General features: G+C 39.9%; 1 protein-coding gene across 2 annotated transcripts in view; it reads left to right on the top strand.

Moving 5' to 3' along the window:
• PRKCA (protein kinase C alpha) overlaps positions 1-22,424 on the top strand; it is a 134,047-nt gene that overhangs the window by 69,562 nt on the left and 42,061 nt on the right. For both annotated transcript variants that reach the window (XM_079323483.1, XM_079323484.1), the window contains exons 4-5: positions 19,093-19,204; positions 19,929-20,057. In XM_079323483.1, coding sequence (XP_079179609.1) covers positions 19,093-19,204; positions 19,929-20,057 — 241 coding nt within the window. The remainder of the gene's footprint in view (positions 1-19,092; positions 19,205-19,928; positions 20,058-22,424) is intronic.

Below are 22,424 nucleotides of genomic sequence, written 5' to 3'. Positions count from 1 at the left end.
GAGATGCTGAGACTGTGTGATAATATTCCATAGTTTTCTTTAAAACTAATTTCAATTTCTTTTAAAAGAAATTGAATTATTCTGAAAAAAATAAGAAAAAAAGGGAGAATATTTTGTTTGTGATGCAGAACTGCTGAGAAGACAAGCAATAATCTTTGCTGGCTATTTGGGTGATTCAGTGAAGTCTGACTGAGCATCTGTTAAGCAATTTGAAGTTGGAGACAGCTACAAAATTCGTCATCCTGCAATAAAGAGGGAAGTTTAATTCCATTGTAAATATGTAAGATGTAAATTTACTAAAGCTCCCTGTTACTGTGAGTAAATTGAATTTGAATTCATTAAGAACTTTGAAACAATCACCAAGTCAGTAATGAATCATTAGCAAATGCAAAAGCAGGCTGTCAATATTAGCCCAGGTTTTATTGTGGCTTTGCTGGGTTTCCTGCTGCTGTCTCCTATTTCTAATTTTGGGGCTGATTTTGGGAGGAGAAATGTCTGTGTCATGTCAGAAGACTCCAAGTTGGACTTTTCCTCTTAAACCATGTCAGACCAATGATTTCATCTGCTGCTCTGTCCTGCTGATGTTCCCCCATGAGTCAGGAGTGGGTTTGGGTTTGGGTTTGGGTTTGGGTTTGGTTTGAGTTTGGGTTTGAGTTTGGGTTTGGGTTTGAGTTTGGGTTTAGTTTGGGTTTGGGTTTGGGGTTTGGTTTGAGTTTGGGTTTGAGTTTGAGTTTGGTTTTGGTTTGGGTTTGGGTTTGGTTTGGGTTAGGGTATGAGTTTGGGTTTGAGTTTGAGTTTGAGTTTGGGTTTGAGTTTGGGCTTAGTTTGGGTTTGGGTTTGAGTTTGGGTTTAGTTTGGGTTTGGGTTTGGGGTTTGGTTTGGGTTTGGGTATGAGTTTGGGTTTGGGTTTGGGTTTGGGTTTGAGTTTGGGTTTGGGTTTGGGTTTAGTTTGGGTTTGGGTTTAGTTTGGGTTTGGGTTTGAGTTTGGGTTTGGGTTTGGGTTTGGGTTTGGGTTTGGGTTTAGTTTGGGTTTGGGTTTGGGTTTGGGTTTGGGTTTGGGTTTGGGTTTGGGTTTGGGTTTGGGTTTGGGTTTGAGTTTGGGTTTGGGTTTGTGTTTGAGTTTGGGTTTGGGTTTGGGTTTGTGCTGAGCAATCCCTGGGTCTCTGCAGCCCCAGCCTGGGGGGCTCAGCCTGACACCCCAAACTGCCCAGCCAGCACATCCCTGCAGTAGAAGGACCTTTGCACACAGGTATTTAAGGACCTTTGCACACAGGTATTTTACAAACTGATAATTAGACACTGAGGAAATGAGTCCTGCCTGGATCACACAGACCTGGAGAGAATTCCCACTCTCCTGGCTTGGGTTGGTTCTGCACCCCCTGCTCTGCAGAGCTCTCTCTGCCTTCACAGAACACTAAATAAAATAAAATAAAAGGTCTTTGCTTCTCAGCCTCAGGAAATGTTTATGGGAATAACATTTTCCATTTGGAGATTTGGAGAATAAGGTTTCTGGTCTGTGACATTATCTCAGCTGGTTGGGGCCAGGAACACCAAGGTTATGTTTGATCCCTGTTCTGGCTGTTCCCTTTAGAGTCAGATCCTTGTGGGCCTCTTCCACCTCAGAACATTCTGTGATTCTCTAATCAAGAAGAAACCAAATCCCTTCCTTAACAAGGGCTCCATTTGGGTTATTGCAATGAGATATTTCAGGCATTTATTTCAAGGCCATGTGAGAAAGCTGTATCTCTGAAAGATACTGAATATTTAAAATTACTGTTCTAGGAGGTCCTCAATTCTCAAGGGACAGATTAATAACTTCAAGATAAAATATTGCAAAATTAAAAAAAAAAAGTGTATTCCAATAAGTTTTTTGTCTCCTTAAAATAACCCAGCTGTGAAACTGGAAGTATGTGGTACTAAGTGTTCTTTGTTCAGAGTTTAAAAATAATTCAAAACCCCAGGGATCTGGAAGCAGATGTCTGCTTCAGGAATCATAAGATCCCCAGAATGGGAGTATCTCCTTGTCAGCATACTGATTTCAGAGTCGTGTGGCACCCATTAATTCACTGACAAAGTTTCTTTTTCACTGAAAACTTCAGAGATCAGGGGTGTGATGGTGACTTTTAAAATGTGTTCTGAGTGCTTGGGATAGATAATCATTGCTCCAGTCTCATCCAGGGGCCTCAGATATGTCATAGAATCATGGAATGGTTTGGAAAGGAGATATATATATATATATTTATGTATTTATATATTTATAGAAGTAAACAAATCACTATAGGATGGAGCAAAAAGAAGCTGCTCTCCCCATACCACTTACTGTGGCATCTCCAAATTTCTGCTTTTACTGTCTCTTATTTCTGTTCTTTGCTCCTTTGCCATATTTTCCCCCAAACAATCCTGTCACATTCATTGAATCCATACACATATTTTCCTCTCTGAATGGAGGGGCTGTGTTTCAAATCAATATTTCCAAAATAAATATATGATTGACTACTTACTGTAAATTCTCTATTTCATGATGCTGTGGACACAATAATAAATATGGTAATATGTGAGCACAGATATGTGTTTTATCAAGGAGCATTATAGGAAGCTTTAGGTTTAAAGATATTTTTTCTTTTTCCTTACCACCACACTAATTAATGCTTTCCTGTAGTGTTTTTCATCCACAGCTTTTGTCATTGTTCATTTGTTAACCTGCAGTTTATGTAAAGACACTTCTCTGCAGAGGAGGTTTTAAACATATAATCTTAGTTCACAAACATTCAGCATTCATATTTTGGGCTTTATTTCAGTCCACATATTCAACATTTCTTTATTTAACAGAGAAAGCTTTGATTTTAAAAAGCATTTACCTGGCTCACTGTGTCTGATTAGACATGAGAACATTTTTTTGTTTGGTTTAATATACTTGGTTATTATAGTCTTTGGGCAGGCAGAAAATACACTGTTTAATTATTTCTTTATTAAAGAAATGTGTATTTGTTGGGAGCCAATGCTTTTACAAGAAGTGGATTGCTTTTCCTCTGTAAAATCAAAGCTTGGCTCAGTAGATAACCTGTTTACTAAACTGAGGCTTCTCAATTAGGGCATATTAAAAAATTAAGTCCTACAAGGTTGCATATTTTAAGAGACACTTGAGCATATCTGTGCTGGTAGTGAGTGTTGGGGCTGAAATCTGCTAAAGCCAGACTAAAGAAATGAAATTATTCACTCAGATGGTTGAGCTGCATCTGGAGCAGAAGTCAGACATGAGTGGTGAGTGAAAAAACGATCAGTCAAGTGCTTGGATAAAGTCACTTGCACAGTTTTAAATCTGTATTTTATTAACCTCTGTCACCAGCCATGGGTCACAAGCAGAGAGTGGGGCCCAGCCAAAGCACTGAACTGCAGTAATGGAACCATGTCATTTATAATAGGAAAAAAAAAATAAAGATGCACAGATGTGGGACTTCAAATTAATATCTCTCCATCATGAGAACTGTGTGAGTTTTATTTATGGAGCACTTGGGAATTGTTCTTTTTGCAGGGTGAGACTTCAGGTGTTTTTTCTTTCTTATCTGTAGTGCAGTGTCATACAAAAAATAATAAGGAAGAGAAAATCTGACTCATGGCATCTGTATTTATCTGTGAAATAAGGGGCTCAGTGGTGGTTCTTGCACAGATAAATGTCATATTTGGTCAAACCTGTTGTAATTCTTTCTTTTAGACATAGGTGTGGACTGGTTTGCTGGTAGGGGACTGTCAGTTTCATAATGTAAAATCTCTGGAAAAAAAATTTCAGTGCCTTCCAAATGGAATTATTTTCTTATTGATTAAAAAAAAAAAAGGTGAGAGACTTTTATCCTGCATTTTTAAAAATTTATTTTTAAGGGTCTAGAACAGTGGTTAACTGCAAAATGCTTTTAAAAAACCCCTGGCTATGCTGGTACAGCTTCTGCTCTGGGAATGTGACATTTCAAAGAGCAGGTTTGCTGTGTCCTTTGAGGCTGCCCAGATCACTGTGGGGAGGATTTCCACCGTGTCTGGCACTGACTAATCAGTTAACTGGATTGTGCTGCTGCTGGTTTCTGTTGGGCAATTTCTTTTGCTGCTTGACAGGCTCAAAATTTACTCTTTTTCAGAAGAACTTCTGTAAAAAAGTGTTGCTGCTGTGGTAATAAAACATGTCTAAGTGCTTTAATAAAGCTGTACAGATATTTCATATAATACAGAGGTGAGAACTGTATAGGGAAAATTCTATGGTTCTTTCAGGTGCTACCCCATTAATAATAATAATAATAATAATAATAATAATAATAATAATAATAATAATAAAGCATAGAGCTGTCTTTATATTTTGTGTACCTAAACTTCTATTAAGCTCTGATAACAGCTTTTCTCGTGGTGCTGTTTTCCTGCTGCAGAGTAGCCTCATTTGTTTTGCCTGACAGGAAATATGTAAAAAAAATAAAAATAAAAATAATAGCACAAGACCGTGCTCTGTCACACTTAAAGTAGCTGTGGGAGTTGAAGGGAAGGAGACTTGATAAATTAATGATGCTGAGTGCTGAAGGCAAATGGGGAAGTGATGAATGGAAGGAGAGAGGTGCCAGTCTCTGATCCTGAGATTGACGAGCCAGGCTCAAAGGTAATGGCAGAAACTGTGGGCAAGGGGAGAAGGCATTGAATGAATTTAAAGCAGATTGGTGAATTTGGGACTAAAAGTAACAGTGGTTCATAGAGGCACATTTGTTTTAACCACTTTTAAAACCGTGTTTTGTTTAGGGAAGATAATGTGATTTTCTAGATACTTAATACTGTCATTACTTTTTTTAATCTTGTCACCATGTTTCATTTTACTGTGAATTTAATTTGACTTTTCTAACTGATATTTATTGTGAAAGTACATTTTTATTTCAGCTTGCACTGATCTTATTTCTGGGCTACACTTTGTTTTTCTCTTAAATAATGCATTTTTATAGATTTCTGTGCCAGATGCAGTCAGTCACAATCAACTGTGGGATTTCTTGTGGTTTGGACTTTTGTCACCTTGCTCACAGTAACCCAGGGCAGGTTGTTTAATGTGAAATCAAAGCCTGTTGCCATGCTGGGGGAGACCCTTAAGGCACAGCAATTATTATTGGCAGAGGTGCAGAAAAGTCTGTCTGGCCTGGGAATTGGGTTTGATTTGGCTTTGAGTGCATGTCAGAATAAGTCCACACCAAGGTGGGTCAGGCTCTAAATGCACACTGAGATGGGGATTGCTGCTGCTCTGGGTGACAGCAGAAATGCTGAATTAGTGGGGGTTTTGTTGTTTCTGTACCAGATAAATTCATTTCCTTGTGATGAAGGGCTGTTACAAACTCTCAGATAACTTCTGGGATTCAGAGGATCTCCAGAACGTGGCCTTTCCTTCCTCATTTGCAGAAATGGTTGGGCAGCTCCAGCCCTGCAGTGCAGCCAGAATAATCCTCATTTTTGGGCAGAACCCCTGTTTGTGGAATGGATTATTTGTGCCTCGTGGCTGAACTAAGGTTTGCCTTTCCATAGCTCATGTCCCACATTATTTGTCTGGAATTAATCCCAAGGGTGGCAAAGTCAGAGACCACTTTTAGCCTCAAAAATGTGTCAGATTCCAAAGGCACCTGCAAAGTCTGAGTGTGCTCAGAAAAGTGCTTTGCCATTGTCCCTGTCACTGTTTCAAGGCATTAAAGCTGGCCATAAATCTCAGAAAAGGGCAATGGAAAGAGCACTCACAAAAATCTAAGCAGCATAAACACTCAGGTATGATCTTGGGCAAATAGGAATGTCCAAAAAGTGGGAAAGAGGTTGAGATGATGATTTTATCTGAATTAAAAATAAATAAATAAATCTTTGTACCAGGTATTGTTTTGTTTGCACAGCCCCTGCATGAATTTGATGGAGATGTCCTAAATCTGACTGGAAATGCAGCATCAGGCTTAGTCCTGCACCTTTGTGTGCTCTGTGCTCTCCACTTGCTGGAGTTTCTGGATTTCTCTGTCCTTCTGGCCAGAGACATTTCATGTCACTCCTGGAGCAGAGGGATTACAGCACATTTTGCACCATGATTGTAGCTCTGCTGTGCAGAACAGGGAATAAAATGCAGTAAAATACTGTATCTGCTTGATGCAGGACACCTTTGCTTTATTTCAACAGATGAAGCTTTTCGTGCAAACTCAGAATCTTTCAATTAAATTATTTTTCTAAAAACCAAAGGCCCAGTGAGGAACAATGAACAGATTTTTTTTTTCCTGAGTATTAAATTCTCAATATAAGCTGTAACAGAAGGATTTATATTAGTATTAAGCTTTGCCATGCTAATTGCATTATGTTGCCATCTAATAACTTAGATTATGCACATTGTAAAAGTATTATCTGAAACCATTTTTCCACTCTGAAATGTGAAAGTTCATCTGGAGGGCACACATTATCGTTTCCTTTTCCATTGATGCAATGGTGAGGACACATTTTCTGTGATGAAGTGAATTTTCTTAAGGACCCCTGAAGTTGTAATTTTCTGGCTGCTAATTCATTAATATTTGCTTTGCATTTAGCTTTTTCTATCTTGTGCACACAGAGCAGTCAATCATGGAAACATTTTTCTCCCAGGTTTTTTTATCTAGTTTAATCTTCAACTGAAAAAACACCTCCAGCTGCTTCTTGATTAGCTGTGGATGTCCAGATTGTTGCCAAAGTGGCCACCACAGAGGGAAGGACAGACTGCCACCAGTGATGTCCATGTGGCCCATGACCTGTGTTAGCAAAACTGGGTTTCAAAGGTGTTTCCTTTGCTCCTCATGTCAGTTTTCTACATGTTTGTCATAGCAGATTTTTCTTTCAGCAGGATTAATATTATGCAATTCCATTTGTACCTGGGATTAATTTTAATAATTGTTTTTGATGCAGCCTTACAAAGGCTTATCTGGCAGTGCTAGAAAAAGCCTCTGTTAATCTGTAGATTGGTATTATAGAGGAAGAGCAGTTTCTTTTCTTCTTCTTTTAAAAAATTACATTACTTGCAGATGTGGAATAATACCCTTGCTCTGCTGCCATCAGTGCAAGCAATTTTCCTGGATGCCTGCTGTAATCCTGACAAACATTGCTCTGGAATACCTTGTGTGAATAGAACATAAGATTTTCCCAGTTTTTTATTTCCTCCCTGGCAATATCAGCCTGCAGAGCTCCCAGCTAAAGGCTGAATCTAAGTGACAAATGATGCAATAAGCAGACAAGTGTCCAACTTCATGTTGGCAAATTAATTACAGTTGTAATTACAGCTGTCATTGCAGGGACTCCCAGTATGTGTTTGGTGACTGCATTTTGTGAAATGAGGATAGAGCCAAAATGACACAACTTCTTCCCCTTTGTAAAGAGAAGGAAAAAAGCTGTTTATTTATTAAATTAAAGTTTTTAATGTATTTTTCACTCTTGTTTTGTTTTTTGGGGGTTTTTTTTTGGGTTTGCTTTTTTTTTTTTTTGTCTGTTGCTCTTGCATATATGTTTTCTGTATTAAAGAGACCTGGTAGCACTCGAGAGGATGAACTTTAGCAATGATGGGTGACAGGCACAGCAACATTTAGGACACCATAAATTTACACTGACTGGGAGCTCTCAGGCTGAGGAGGAGGAATATATGCTGAAAAATCTTACCTGACCTGTAAAGTCAAGAACTGTTACAGCAGGTGTCACAGAGGAGGATTCTTGGAGAGTTTTTAGTTTATGTTCCAAACAACAAGGAGAATGAAGTATTTATAGAGGTTAATGGTGCCCTGGTGTAGGTGAACACTGCAGTGTTTTCTGCAGTGAGATCTTCATCATCAGAGGCTTCTCTGAGGGATGTTCTTACCCACAAAGTGATTTTTGAGAAACAAAAAGTAAGAATCCAAACTCGCTTCCCTTCATTGGGAGCGCCGTGCCAGCAAAACGCTCCTGTGCAGGCTTTCTTCCAAAGCCAGAGCCTTCAGAATAATCTGGGAAGCTCCTTTACCACCAACAGCCTTGAGAAAAACACTCTCTTAAAGAAGGAGAAGGGAAAATGCTTATTACTGAAATCTGTGTCCATGGATTGGTTTTGGGATGGGCACGCTCGAAATAGCTGGGGAAGGAAGTTGCCATGTTAGTAAATGGTTTGGTGAAGGTTTTCTGTGTTTCCTTCTTTTTTTTTTTTTCCTTCCCTTTGAAGAGGGCAGAGTTAATTGCCAGACACATCAAATATTTATAGATTTCATTATAATTCATTGCTAAATGCTGTGAGGACTTTTCCTGATGCTGTGAAGCAGTTCAGGTTCATTCAGCCATGGGAGCAATGGCAGCCCTGAGGAAATCCTTCTTCCAGGGCTCCCAGCACTCCTCTGATGTGATTAAACACTCCTTATTGTGTTCAGATTTTTTATTAGAAAACCTCAAAATGGTCAAATTCGACTCGAGGGACAGATTTGTGTCAGTTCTTATTTTTAATCTGAGTGTGCCCTCGACTGTGATCGCAGTGAAACACTTTTCTCCCTGAGAGTGGCATCAAATTTTGAGTCTGAACCACAGAGCTGCCAAATGTTGGCAGATCAGGAGCCTGTGCTGAAACCCTGCCCTTCTTTCAGGGGTTTTACTGTGCACCATTAATTTTTTTTTCCAGTTTCAATATTGTTTTCTGAATTTTTAATTGGCTAATAAATAGCAACTGCTATATTGGCATGGAAAAATGTTATGGGCCAGACAGCTTGGCTGGGATCTCTGCCATTGTAGGGTCAGGATCTGGGTGCTAAAGCATGTCAGAGCATCTTGCACATTCACTCTTAGTTGTTTATTTGTGTTTTATACAGGGGAGGAGGATTAGTGACTTCTTACAATGAGAAATACTGACTTCCCTATAGAAAAGATCCCAAATGTTCTATAAATACTGACAAGCCTGATGTCATCTATATTCCTTGGTCTGCAAAATTTAATGTGCTTGAGTTACTTTTCTGAAGAAGGGTTATTCAGACATATGGAAAAACATCTGTTCCATGCAGAAATAAATAGTGTTTGAGTGGTTATACAATGTAAAAGACCATCCAAGGACTCTGTCCCTGAACATCTCCAATGGTGTGATCATGGCTGTGATTTATTGAGAGCAGCATTTTTCACACTGAGCTGCAGATTTGGAGATAAACATATTTGAATCAAATCCTTCAATCATTGATGGGATTTGTGGGTAGAGATCACTCGTGGAATTTTTGTCTCTGGAGGACAAAATTCTGCCTTTGTGGTGAAATGTCTGCTTGGTTTAGAAGTGGTAACACTCATACTCCTGAAAACACAGAACTGAGATGCAGAGCAGAACAGAGGCATGGGGGTTTAAATTATGCATATTTTACCCTCCCTCCTGCCTTTATTTTGGTGCTTAACCAATGTATAAAATATCAGGCACAAGATGAATTATTCAGTGAGTAACTTTGAAGGCAATTTGCTCGGGTGTTTCAGATTCATGTCAGTCTAATAAAGTTTGTCAAATGGAAAGCAGCAGGCCACCCCACAGGTTCTTGTGTGAGTGAGCTGTTGAGTTGTGAAATTCTGACTGATTCTGAACCAAAAAAATTCTCAGACTTTTCAAAATTCACTGTTTCTACTTTTTTTTTTTTTTTCTCCCCCTCAGTTCAGCACTGTTTTGCCATTGTACCCAAATAAACAGATGGGTCATTTTGTAAAGGGCAGGAGAATTTAAAAATGCATTTATTAGCTTGGGTGTGATTTACAGGGATGTGATACCTGCTGAAACATCAATGCAGGATTACAGTCCAGAAAAATAACAATGTATGTGCCAATTCTTAACTTGAAATAAAGGAAAAGGAGAGATGCAGTGCTCTGGGGAGTGTATCATGGGATGTTCCCTGATTCTGTGTAATTCCCTGGGACACACCAGCTTCTTGGATTTCCCCACTGTTCAGGGATACCCTCCTGCAGCAGCCAGTTCCCACAAACAGATCTGTACAGCAGCTGGTGGGGTTGGCTTCAGCCTGCTGCTGTATATATGGATTCTGCAGGCTCCTGTTTGGTGGCAATGCATCCACGCATAAAAATGACTTTCCTTGGAAATCTGCTGGGGTGTGCAGCTGCTGCTGTGGGAGGTGGGAAGAAGGAGAGATGTAAATAGGTGGGTAAGGGTTTAGTGAGAACAAGGAAGGTGTGCTTTTATAAATTGGTGGGTTCTTCACCATTTTAGAGGGGAAAACAGAGGAGTGGGAAATGTGAACCAGTTATTATTCAGGGCCTTGCACATTGAATCAGCTCTGAGGCAAAGGCAGCAGCTCAGTGAGCTCTGCTCCTTATTCACACTCCCAGAGCTGCTCACACTGTGCTCTGGGGTTTTTTTGGCAAATCAGCTCAGGATTTTGGGCTCGAATCTATCATTTAATAGTTGTAAAAACCTTCATTCAAACCACCTCAGAGAGGAGTAGCTGAGGGCAGGTTTGGCTTTACAAATAAGAGCTGGAGTTTCTTTCAGTTCTGCTGTTGGCTGTGTCGGGAAATTTGGGGTCACAAAGACTCTTTGTGAAGCTTTAATTTGCCAACAGTGAACTTCATTTAGGGCTGTGATTGCTTATTAAAGGGGGGCTGGAGCCAGTCCCATTTCCCTCTGAATTCTTGGATCAATGTTCACACAGTTCCTTGTAGGAACAGTGTTCCAGCTCCAGCACATGTTGGATTGTTTGAGCTGATGCCTCTGCCCTCTCACTTTTGCAGGGAAATGGGGCATTTCAGGTGATACTTTTCAGCCTTTATCTCCTTTCTTCTTCTGTTTAAGAAAATGACAGATGGATGGTATGAGCTCCAGCTGAGGATAATGAGGAAAGAAAAAATTGTATCATCTCTATCATGAGCAAGTTGGCCAGTAATGAAATATTTAAGAACTGATGGGAAGATCTTGTACTTGAACATATTGAAATATTTAAGAAGTGAGAAGAAATTATTGTACAGAAGTATATTAATGTAGAATAATTCTCATGCAACCTGATGTCACACAATTAAGTCCTTTATCACTGCAATCAACCCCATTGCAGATCCACTGGAAAGTGTAGAAACTCCAGTGTAATTTGGAATATTGGATAATTCACCATATTGTACCTATGGAGAAATGGCAATACTGTTCTACACAGAAGGAATTTATTAAAATTACTTCTTGCTTCTGATAAGTTTAACCTGTATTTTGTAATATGTATTCAAGGTGTAAAAGGTGCTCTGTGTTGAAAATTGTATCTGTTTGACAAATTAATTAACAAATTATAAAATTATAAAGCTAATAGAAGATTTAAGCAAGACATATACAGACTGTCTCTGGCTTTCTAATACTTGAATCCAGATCCCCAGATTTAATCTTTATTAAAATTATTTGTACACAGTAACACAATGGTGAGTTGTATCTGAAACAAAAATCTCTCCCCATTTCTCCTAGTCATGAATCATTTTCCAACAGGATCTTTTGTTTGTGCACTTTCTCTAATTATACTGCAGTTTCTTCATTAAAAAAGAATGAAGAAAAAATAGCCAGTAAACACCGAGTCCCTTCCGGATTTATGTGTCTTTCTAGTAATTAGGAAATTACAAATCCCTGGGAGTACAGTCATGCAGATCTTCTTTCTCCCTTTGCCAACTCAATCAGTTCTATTCTATACAAGAGGAACACGAACAAAAGGCAGCAATCAAAATCAGTTGATTCAATGACCACCTGTTTCTTTTAATTAAAAATAATAATTTACTGTGAATTCCAGGAGGGGACTGCAAAATCTGCCTTTGAATCATTTTGAACTGTGTTCATGTTGTGCTCTTCTGTACCATTACAGAGAAGAGACAGTTGATTGAAAAATTTCCATTTTCTTTAAAGATAGTATTTTTTCTGTTTGTGTACTTTCTGAATTCTCTCTAGAGTAGTAAAGGATAAAAAATGGTCTCAGTAAGACAATGGGCAAAGAGGATTTTTGTAGTCATTTACAATCATGAAAGACTTTTCTTCTCCAGCACTTGAGAATCATTCTTCATTTCTGAATGTCATCCCAACCCTTGAAGCCAGGGAGGAATGGGCTGGATTGTGAGCCTGCTGTGCTGCAGCTGCTTTCAGGTGCTCGTGCAGGTCTGGCAGAGGCACAGCAGGGTTTGCAAAGGTTAAATCACCTGTATTTTTGCTATTTTTGCTTAGTCTTTATATCCCTGACCCATCAGTACCTTACAGTGTTACTGTAGAGTTGAATAAAACTCTTTTTATGCTCTGAACACCTCCCAGTATGTTCAACTTTCCCATCCTGCAGGTGTCAGGGAATGGAATGAATGAATTCTTTCTCCAAGTTATTCCTTTGAGTCACTCCAAACTTCACATTCTGCCTGGGGGTAGATTCCTGGAAAGAGCCTGGGTGTAATTTCTTCCCAAGTAGAAGAGCACACTCATGCCATTCCTGTCCTCCTCCACGCCAGGAAGGAGCTCTTGGTGTGTCAGCCTGGAAAATATTTATTTGGGTGCTTGGCAGGTGGATTTGGAGCTTTAAAGTGTTTTATATCTGGGGAGGAGTAACCCCAAGAACCAAACTCAGCTGATTTTTCCCCACTTTGAACCCAGTTTGGGCTCAGGAGTCTCAGAAATCCCAGCCAGCCTCAGCCCTCCTGGGATATTTTTGATTTTTTAGAATTCTGATTTTGAAGTCTGATCTTTTATTGCACTTTCCTGAAAAGCAGTAAAACTTTCCTGCACTGCAGCTATGAGAGGGAAAATATTAAATGAGGTTTAAGCATTTTTACATTTTCTATTTAAGAATTGTAGGATCTTAATCATTGCCAAGAGTCTGAGATGCTCTTTGCTCCCAGTCTCATTCAGGGAAGAACAAAACTGGTGACCACTTAAACATGAACTTTTTCCTCTTCCTTGCTCCTGTGCTCTGATGACAGAAACAATATTTTAAGCCCTGGAAGTTATTTCCAGTAGAAGCATCTGGCTCCTTGGATCATGCAGCTTCAAAGCTGAAGCTGTTTCCTTAAATTAAGATTCAGAGCAAATCACCAATCAATATTTTTGTTTTCTCAGTGCAAAAACAAATAGCAAACAGCAGAAAGTGTCTCAAACAGGTGAAGTGTCTGAGTGGGATCCTGGATCTGGTAGTCACTGCTTGGAAGATGTTTAGGAAAGCTGGAGACCTTCAGAACTGAGAGGGAAATTTGCCTGAGGACAGCGTGGGTTGAATGTAGGATTTGGCTCTGTACAGAGAAAAGCACACTCAGATATATTCTCAAGTATGTTTTATTAACTTGGTATTCACTTGGGGAAGTTAAAGCTGTTTTAAGGGAAATATGTGCAGTACAAATTGCAGTGGTTTCATGGGTCTGTTGCAGCAGATCCATATTTCTGGAGATATTTGGAGTGGGACAAAGGAAGATGTAGGATTCAGTGGTGCTGCCCCAGCAGGGAGTGGTTAAAGGCTGTGAATTAAAGTGAGGAAAACACCTGCCAGTCCTTCTGGCTTTTCTCTTGGTAAAGAGGAGCAGTGACTCATATCTCTTGTAACAATTTGTAAGTTATTTTGCATGTTTGGAATATATTGTCACCCCTGTTTTCAGTAGAAACACAAGCATACCACAGTTTGGACTACTGGCATTCAGGAATTACTTTTTTCTTTTGTCTAAGTGTTTTGAAAATTTTAAGCTTTTTTTCCTGTACACCTTTTAGAATAGTAACTACATATGTATGGAAGTTTTGCTGGGGATGAAGAATAATCTTGTGGTTCTGTTATGGAAATACAAAATGGAAAATTGGGTACATTTGCATTTCTTTACACAAAATTGTTCTTTGTTGTAGTAGGCCCTGATACAACCTGAGGACCTCACAGCTCATCTGCAGAACTCCTTTAAGATTTTTTTTTGTAATGGAAAATATAATTCTATTTCTCCAAAAATGTTTTTACACTTGCACTTTTGCATTTTCTGCTTCTTAATGATCACAAAAATAGCAGTTCAGGTAGGGGAAAAAAAGTCCTTATCTCCTCCTAACACCTTGTTCACATTCATGTGTTGGCATTAGTGACTGAAACTGGTCCTTTTCCCACCTTATTCACCAGCCCAGGCTCTGGCAGACAGGTCACAGAGTCACAGGATGGTTTGGGTCAGAAGAGACCTTACAGCCCATCCCATTGCACCCCTGCCATGGCAGGGACACCTTCCCCTGTCCCAGTGTCCAGCCCCAGTGTCCAGCCTGCCCTTGGGCACTGCCAGGGATCCAGGGCCAGCCACAGGAATTCCTTCCCAAAATCCCATCCATCCCTGCCCTCTGGCAGTGGGAGCCATTCCCTGTGTCCTGTCCCTCCATCCCCTGTCCCAAATTCCCTCTCCAGCTCTCCTGGATCCCTTTATTCCCTGGAAGGGGCTCTGAGCTCTCTCCATATCCTTTTCTCCAGCTCCCCAGCCTGGCTCCAGCCCTTGGAGCATCTCCCTGGGCTCCTCTGGATCTCTGCAGCAGCTCCAGGTGCTGCCTGTGCTGGGGCAGCTCTGCAGGTGGGGTCTCACCTGGGCACAGGGCAGAGCCCCCTCTCCTGCTGCCCAGCCAGGGATCAGAGCCCAGGACACAGAGCATCCCTGGCCCTGCTGTTGACACAGTCAAGTTGTACCCCATGAAAAACCTCACAAGTGATAATCTGATATAAAACCTCCACTGGTGCACACATTGCACAAAGTGAGGCTTGCAGGCTTTAAAATTAAAGGCAATGTGGTGATTTAATGCCTGCAAAATTATAGCAGGTTCAGTGTTGCTATCAGGGGGAATAAAATTCTGATCAAAAGGGAGCTTTTAGCAAGAATTCTGAGCTATAATGCTCAGAAGCTGTTGTGTGCTGTGTTAAGGCACAGTTTGACATGTGCTGCTGGTTAACCATGCACTTTCAATTATTGCACACCCCCGCCTAAGAGCCCCAGAAATCATGGAATGATTCCTCACAGGGGGGTGCTTTCCATTGCTGTTCAATAAAGGAAATGGGTTCATTTGTGCTAACAAAGGAAGGAGGCAGGGATGGTGGCAGGGGGCAGGATGCAGCTCAGTGCCAGTGGATGGGAAAACGTGTGGGGTTTGGGGAGATGCCTCGTGTTCTTCTGGTTCCCTCTGCTGGATGCAGCAGGATTCCTGGCTGAGCCCCTCTGAGCACATCCACAGCTGTCTGGGCAGGTCATTTCTGCAAGAATTTTGGGGTTTTTTTCAGTAGTTCCTCCAGGTGCCAGTGTGTTCGACCCTCTCCTGGTGGATCCCTCCCTCTGTGGCTGCTCCTCTCTGTAATCACATCTCAGCTTTGAGACTGATGAGTAATATTCTGATTTTTGCAGAGCTGTGTGGAGTGTAGATGCCTGGTTCATCTTTCCATGTATGTCATTGCATGCTCTGAAACTCCAATCTATTAGAAAGCATGCAAATGCAGAGCTAAATTTTTGCCAATTCAAAAGTTTTTCAAAGAAAAATGTCTAAATGTCTGTGATATCAATTGCCCAGAAGTTTTTATCCCATTTAATTACACTGGATTGCATTAAGCTGTACTTACAAAAATGGAGGACTCTCTTAACATTGCAGAGAATTCACTTTTTAGCACAAAAATAACACGAATTTTAATAGAGCACATCATCCATCTCTGCTGAACAAGTGCTTCCCCATTGCTTTCCTGTTGCCACCTTCCCCCCTCATAACTTTGATGGATTTTGGAAACAGAAGTAGGTTTTCCCTTTAGAGTTTCACAATTAATCTATGCCAAGTTTAATGCAAAGTTCAATTCTCTTGCAAATAGCAGCCATTATTTGGCAGTTCATCTGTCAGATCCTGGCTTGGCTCCCTGTGTTTACTACAAAATGGGGCTGCCAGCTCTGCTTTGGGAATTATTGGAAGTTTAAATTGATGAAAAGGGGATATTTGAAGAAAATTTACAGGAGCTTTCCTTCAGCTCCATAGTTTGCCTTTAGCCAGAAAAATGCTAAAGACAATGTGATTTCCTCTATGATGAACATAAGTTCATTAATGCATGTTTAACACTGGGAAGTATGAACCTGTATACTGGTATGAACTGATAAAATAATTGCTGTTAATATAAGTAATTAGAGCTGGCAATGTAGCAATTATTATTAATATGGTTGCTTATAATTAAAGTGCAAGGTATAGATTCAAGGGTGGCTCTAAGTACATGAGGAATCCTGGTAAATATGGGAATAATATGAAAAATTTTGTCATCTGTGATGGGTGGATAGTGATCTCTTGACTTTCTCTAGATGGTCTTGGGCTTGTTTCCTAAATAACAATAACTATACTTCAATTTACCAAAAAAGCATGGGATTGAAGCAGAAAATAGAATAAAACACTGATGAAGAGTGTACTCTCTTATGAGGCAGGCTTTAAATGTTTTTAACATTCTATTAAAGGGATCTTAAAAGAGATATTTCCTACAAAGTTTCAATTTCAGGAGTAATTTTGATACTATTTTCCATTGTCCTCTTCTTGCTATGAATGACTTTGTGTGTGGATACAGAATAATAGCTAATAACAGTCAGAACATATTTGCTTCTCGTTACAAAATCAAATTCAAATCAAACTGTGGATTTAAAAGGCCCCACAGTAGGAATTTTCACACAAGGATAGACAAGGATTGAGTGTAGAAAGCAAACACTGATTCATATTCTATACATTGAGTCCTGCAGGGCCAAAGTTTGATCCAACTTGATTGATTTATTTATTCATATGGCTGGTTTTTGTTGTTTTCTCAGAGTGCCTTTCCTGGGATTTTGTAGCCACACAAAGCTTTGTAGTCAGACATGAGCCCTCACTTGTGCTGGTTTTCAGTGGGTGCAGAACAGTTGTCCTTACATGTCACAACATTTTTAGGTCACACACACCCCTGCTTAACTGAATTACATGCACATTCCATTGTTAGGAATGAAGTTATTTGGCAGTGTTCTGTAATTTCAGTATAATAGGCAGGTTCAGTGCATTTAGCTGACATTGACTGTAATAATTTCCCATGGTTTGGAATGAAATTATTTGCCAGTGTTTCATAATTTCAGTCTAATACACAGGTTCAGTGTATTTAGTTGACATTGACTGTAATAATTTCTTTCCCCTCTATACCATCACTTTATATTCATAAATACCACTCGTGCCAGATGTCAAACACAACTTTAAAACTCAGTTTATTCAGTGTCATTTTCAGGAGCTGTGGCTTTTGTCCCTCTCAGCCACAGATGTCTTACCAGAGTCATGCTTAAGTGTAGATATTTATAAGGCAACAAGTCCCCTTCTGTCATCTAAACAAAACAATTTAGGGAAGAATTAGCCTCCCAACTGTGGTTTAAATTGTTTGGAAGGCACACAGAGCCACCAGAGAACCCTTCTGCACAGCCACATTCCCATGACCCTGAGCCACCAGCCCCGTTGCTGTGCCTTTAATAAATAAGGGAACAGATGTTCTCTGGAGCCCTGGCTGTCACCCCATTTAGGTTCACTGTGTTTACAAAATAAATACAGTTGGTAGCAGTTTGCATTTCGGGTCTCGGGCTGCACAACGAGCAGAATTAATGACATCGTTTTGATTTGAATTTGTGATTTAAAATCTTTATATGTTTATCCTGATTTCTTTCCATATAGTGAAAAGTAGTGGTTATAGATTCACTGCAAAACTTAGAGTCAATAGCAAAGTAAATTCACATGAAGGATGCTACCAAGACACAAAAAATCCTTCACAAAGGGTAATATGGCAAAATAGTAAAATTTGAAGGCAAAGTTTTGCCTTCTCATAGTCATATTTTTGTGAGAATTACAAATCAAAGCTCCCAAATTTCTTCAGAAAACACTTATACTAGAGAGATCCTTTTGTTTTGAGGGAAGAGTCAGCAGGTTTTCCATTCTGAGTAACGTGCTGGGCTTCCCTTTGATTATTTGGAAAGCTTTGACTGGCAGGTAAATTTTAAAAATCAGCATATTTATCAGACTGTTTAACAGTTCTTACCCAATATAAAGGTATAATACAAAATATAGACAGAATGGAAACATTTTAATGTCTCATTTTGCAGCTGTGTTTTCATTGAGGGTGTTTTAGACCTGGCATTTCATGATTTCCATGATCTGCCTGGATGGATTTCAAACCCCAGTGTGGTATTTAATGCAGAGTTATTGCTCTCCCCAGTCTGACCTAGCTGTGCAGGGATGGTGCTGACTGAAAGGCAGCTGGAGCAGGGAGGGGTCACAGAGGATTTGAGGACACAGAGGATGCCATCACCACATCTGTTTTAGCATCACACATCTGGAGCTCTGGAATGAGCCTGACATGGGGGAACATATGGAAGATGTGGTTTCTTCCTCTGAAATAAATGTTCCTGGTTTTCCAGAAGGGACCCTTGCTCCTTCAGGAACAGCAGATGTCTTTGGATGTGTTAAGTGTTCAAGGGATTTGGGTGTATTCCCTTTCACTGGGCCTAAATTAGGAAACATTGCCAAGCTGCTGGAGGCTTTAAAATGTCCTCCCTCTTAAGTTTCTCTGCTCAAAAATCAGATGAGAACAGCAGTATCTGTAAAATATTTACCATGTGCCAAGTTGTTCTCTTTCATTTACAATAGAGATTATAAAGTTGCAGCATTTCAACATGATCCCATCTGTAAAATCCTGATTTTACAGTCATTGGACTGTATTCCAGATCAGCCCATGAACAGTTTCTTCCCAGTTCTCCTGCTGTATTTTGTGTCACATTTCAGAACAGTGACAATAACACTCTGTAATTACTCTGTGAATCTTCAGCCACAGACTGAACACTGCCATTAAACTTTATGTATGTGAGCAGTCAGTAAATGAATTTTAGTGCCCATAAATCATGGGAACAAGCCTGAGCTGACACATCTTTTCTTACAGCACCATAAAAAGGAGAATTAGGAACTGAGGGCAATGTACCTGTGCCAATGCAGATTCTACTGCAAGGTTGTGAGCAAGCTGCACACTGAAATGTATTTTCCTGCAGCACAACCTGCAGAGCTGGAAAGGTTTTGGGTATTTGAAGTAATAAATTAAAAGTGTTTCAATTTATCTTTGATGACTTAGAACCTGTGTCTGTTTTGCTCTGCAGGACCCCAGAAGCAAGCACAAGTTCAAGATCCACACCTATGGGAGCCCCACCTTCTGTGACCATTGTGGGTCGCTGCTCTACGGGCTCCTGCACCAGGGGATGAAATGTGACAGTGAGTGAAGCTTTCCTTCTGCTGCCACAGGGGTGTTCTGGAAAGGAAGTGGGAGCCCTGGATCACAGCTTCTTGCTTTGTTTCTCTGGAAAATACCATTTCAAATGGCAGCTATTTATAGGCCTGCTGTATTTCAAGTGGATATTTCAGTGCTGTAATGATTTACAAATGAAAATCACCTCTTCTGCTGAGCACACGGTGCATTCAGCTTGATGTGGCTGAAGAGCCTTTGTCATGGCAATTTTGAGAAAGCCTCTTTTTTTTGGGCTGTCTGGGTGAATGCTCTCTCAAAGACTGGAACTGCAGTTCAGTTTGTAGTCCAGGTCTAGTATTTTCCTTGTGTTTAATTTGTCTTGGAAGACTCCCACTAGCAAAACCTAACAATCAATTAAACCTGCCTCCCTTCATTGCTGACGTGAATGCTCTGTTTTCTTAGTCATATTCCCAGCAAGTCTTTATTCCATTTTCACTTTTTTTTCCCCTTGCACTTCATTAATGATATGTTTAGCTTTCTTAAGTAGATTATTTTATTTTCTGTTGCATTAACTCTCTACAGAAAGTACTGCAAGACAGAAACCAGCCGTGGTGTTTGGTTGGAAACCAGACAGCTGTAATCTGAAAGTCTTGCCAATAATTAAGCTTTTAATCTTAATTTTAACTTTTAATTAATTTTCACTAAATTTTTAGCTTCTCATGGGTGTCTGAACCATTTTTATGTCCACAGCCTGTGATATGAATGTTCACAAGCAATGTGTGATAAACGTCCCAAGCCTCTGTGGCATGGACCACACAGAGAAGAGAGGAAGGATCTATCTGAAGGCTGAAGTCACTGGTGACAAACTGGAAGTTACAGGTAATCAGCTCATTTTGGAGTGTTTCAGGTTTTGGGAATGTGATACGCACTTTGAGTTTGTGTACCTGGGTCAGATCTTTGTGCATTAAAGTTGCTGAAGGAGAATTTCCTTCCAGAAGTGGGAGGATTTCATACAACGTGGCTTTGGATCAAGAAACTCTATGAAGTTCATAAAATTAAGTTAAAAAAAGGAAATCTGCAGTAACAGCTTTAAAAACTTGGAAATACTGGTTAGAAAGTCACTGTATTTTCAGTTTTCCTTGTCAAAAACAGCCCAGCAGGATGAGCTGCTGTTCAGGAAGTTACCCATCATCTTCAGAGCATGAGAGATACACTAAACCTTCATCAGCTGAGGAGTTGTTTCCTGCATTTCAGAGTATTGAATAAACAAAGGCAACTGGGATTCAGTCCCAAGTACTGCTCCCAGTGAGTTTTAAAATTAAAAAAAAAAAAAAAAGATGGTTCTCACATTCTATAACTTAAGGTTACCAAGATGGGGAGGAGGCAGAGAAAAGAAGGAAGGAGAGGGTGGCAGTTCCTTTCCTTGGGAGTGTTTCTGTGGGATTTGTGAATAATCTGTGGTTGTGCACACCCAGACATGCACACAGACCCCTCCCAAGCTGAAATTCCAGAAAATGCTCCATGAAACCAGAACAGGGTGCAGTGCTTTCATTGCTGCCTGCTTGGTTTTGCAAAGTGGAATTGAATTCAGGGGCAAAGTCAGAGCAAGACAAAATTGGAAGTTTCTCAGAACATCTCCTTTTCATAGAGAAAATCAGACCATCACTGAATTTGCAGCTCCCAGACCCAGCAAACTACTGCTGACATTATTCCTCCGTGGCTTTGTTCTCTCTAAATCCAAATACCTCCATATTCTCCTGTCAAATGCTTTGAAAAGGAAAAAGTTTGATAAAATTGAGTTAGAAAGGATCAGAATAGATCCCAAGTGATGCTTAATTGTGGCTTAACTTTTCAAAGAGCTTCCTGTCAACGTGGGAGGGGGAAATTTGTCCAAGGTACTGTCATTAACAGAAGGTGGTTTCACTTAGTAATGAGGCGTTTCAGAGATGGTGATGTGGCTTCTAAAAGTAATTGTACCATGAGAGGGAATTAATTTAAAAATCATCCGAGTGACAAAATTTAATATTTGCTTTATTCTGGGCCTCTCTGCAGCAAGGCTCTTAAATATGGCTTAAACTTTCTGCAATAAGACACATAATTTGACAAATAACATGTGCTTATTTCCTGATGATTCAGTTGGTTTTTTTAATCCTTTTAGGGACAAAAGCATTTATCACAAGTCCTTGTGGAACCAAGGCACTGTAAAGTGATTATACAAACAGGGATTCTTTTAGTTCACAGTTTTATTTGAAAAGGTCTTGTCTGAGAGGGGAACATGGTAAAATTGTAGCAGATATTTTGTAGGTTTTCTCCATAGGCTTTTTTTTTGGTGTGAGTGTACTTGCAAATGGCATTTCTATTGTGTTTATAAGTAAAACATTTCCATCCCCCAATTAAGTAGCTTTTTGGGCAACAAGAATGTTTACTATGACTTTGTGATGTATAAAACAATTACAGTGCTGTTGTTGTGGTTGAGGCTTGTCAGCACTTCCAAGCTTTCTTTAAATAACAATGACAATTGTCCTGAAAGCAAGTTGCTTTTCTGTTTTTTACATAAAAAATACCATATGGACTAAGCCAAAATGACATTTCAGGTGTCTTTTGTGTATGAAATGGAAATTAGCAATTGCCAGTTCATGGACATATTGCAAACTACAAAAATACTTTCCTAGAATGCCATTACTTCTAAAATATTTATTGACAAAACCTTTATTAGAAAATAATTATCTCTCAGAGCTCCCAGGCACAACATCACTGCCTTTAGCTTTGGGAAAGGAGAATTAAATGTCCAGGAGGTTTAGGAACAGCAGGAAAAATAACCAATGATTGACTGCTTGGTTCGAGCCTTTGTCTGAATCTTTTTCAGAGAAATTGCTCTGTAGGTGTTGAACTCCTTCAGCTGAATTCTTCAGTGTCCCTGCTCTGCATCCTGTTTTGGTTGTTAATTCATCCCTGCTGATTCTTTCCCAGCCCTTGATTGCATGGCCAACATTTGTGCTGCTGAGCAGGGACCTGCCACTGGTGTTGGATGTGCCCCTTTGGGGGATAAGGGTTATTTATCCCAATTCTGCTTCCCTGCCTGCTTCTCTGGGGGGGTTTGTGGTGCTTTTTGTTTCCAAGAAGCCCCACTGTATGCACACACTGTTTTCCTGATAAAATGTTGAAAATAGGGCTGGTTTTTCATTCCCAGTGAATTCTAGGAAGGAGCTGCCCAGTGACTCCCTCAGATTATTCACAATCTCTGAA

This window comes from Erithacus rubecula (genome assembly GCF_903797595.1).
Source record: "Erithacus rubecula genome assembly, chromosome: 20".
NCBI lineage: Eukaryota > Metazoa > Chordata > Aves > Passeriformes > Muscicapidae > Erithacus > Erithacus rubecula.
The sequence above is the reverse complement of the archived record's forward strand: the minus strand, read 5'-3'. Positions and strand labels throughout refer to the sequence as shown.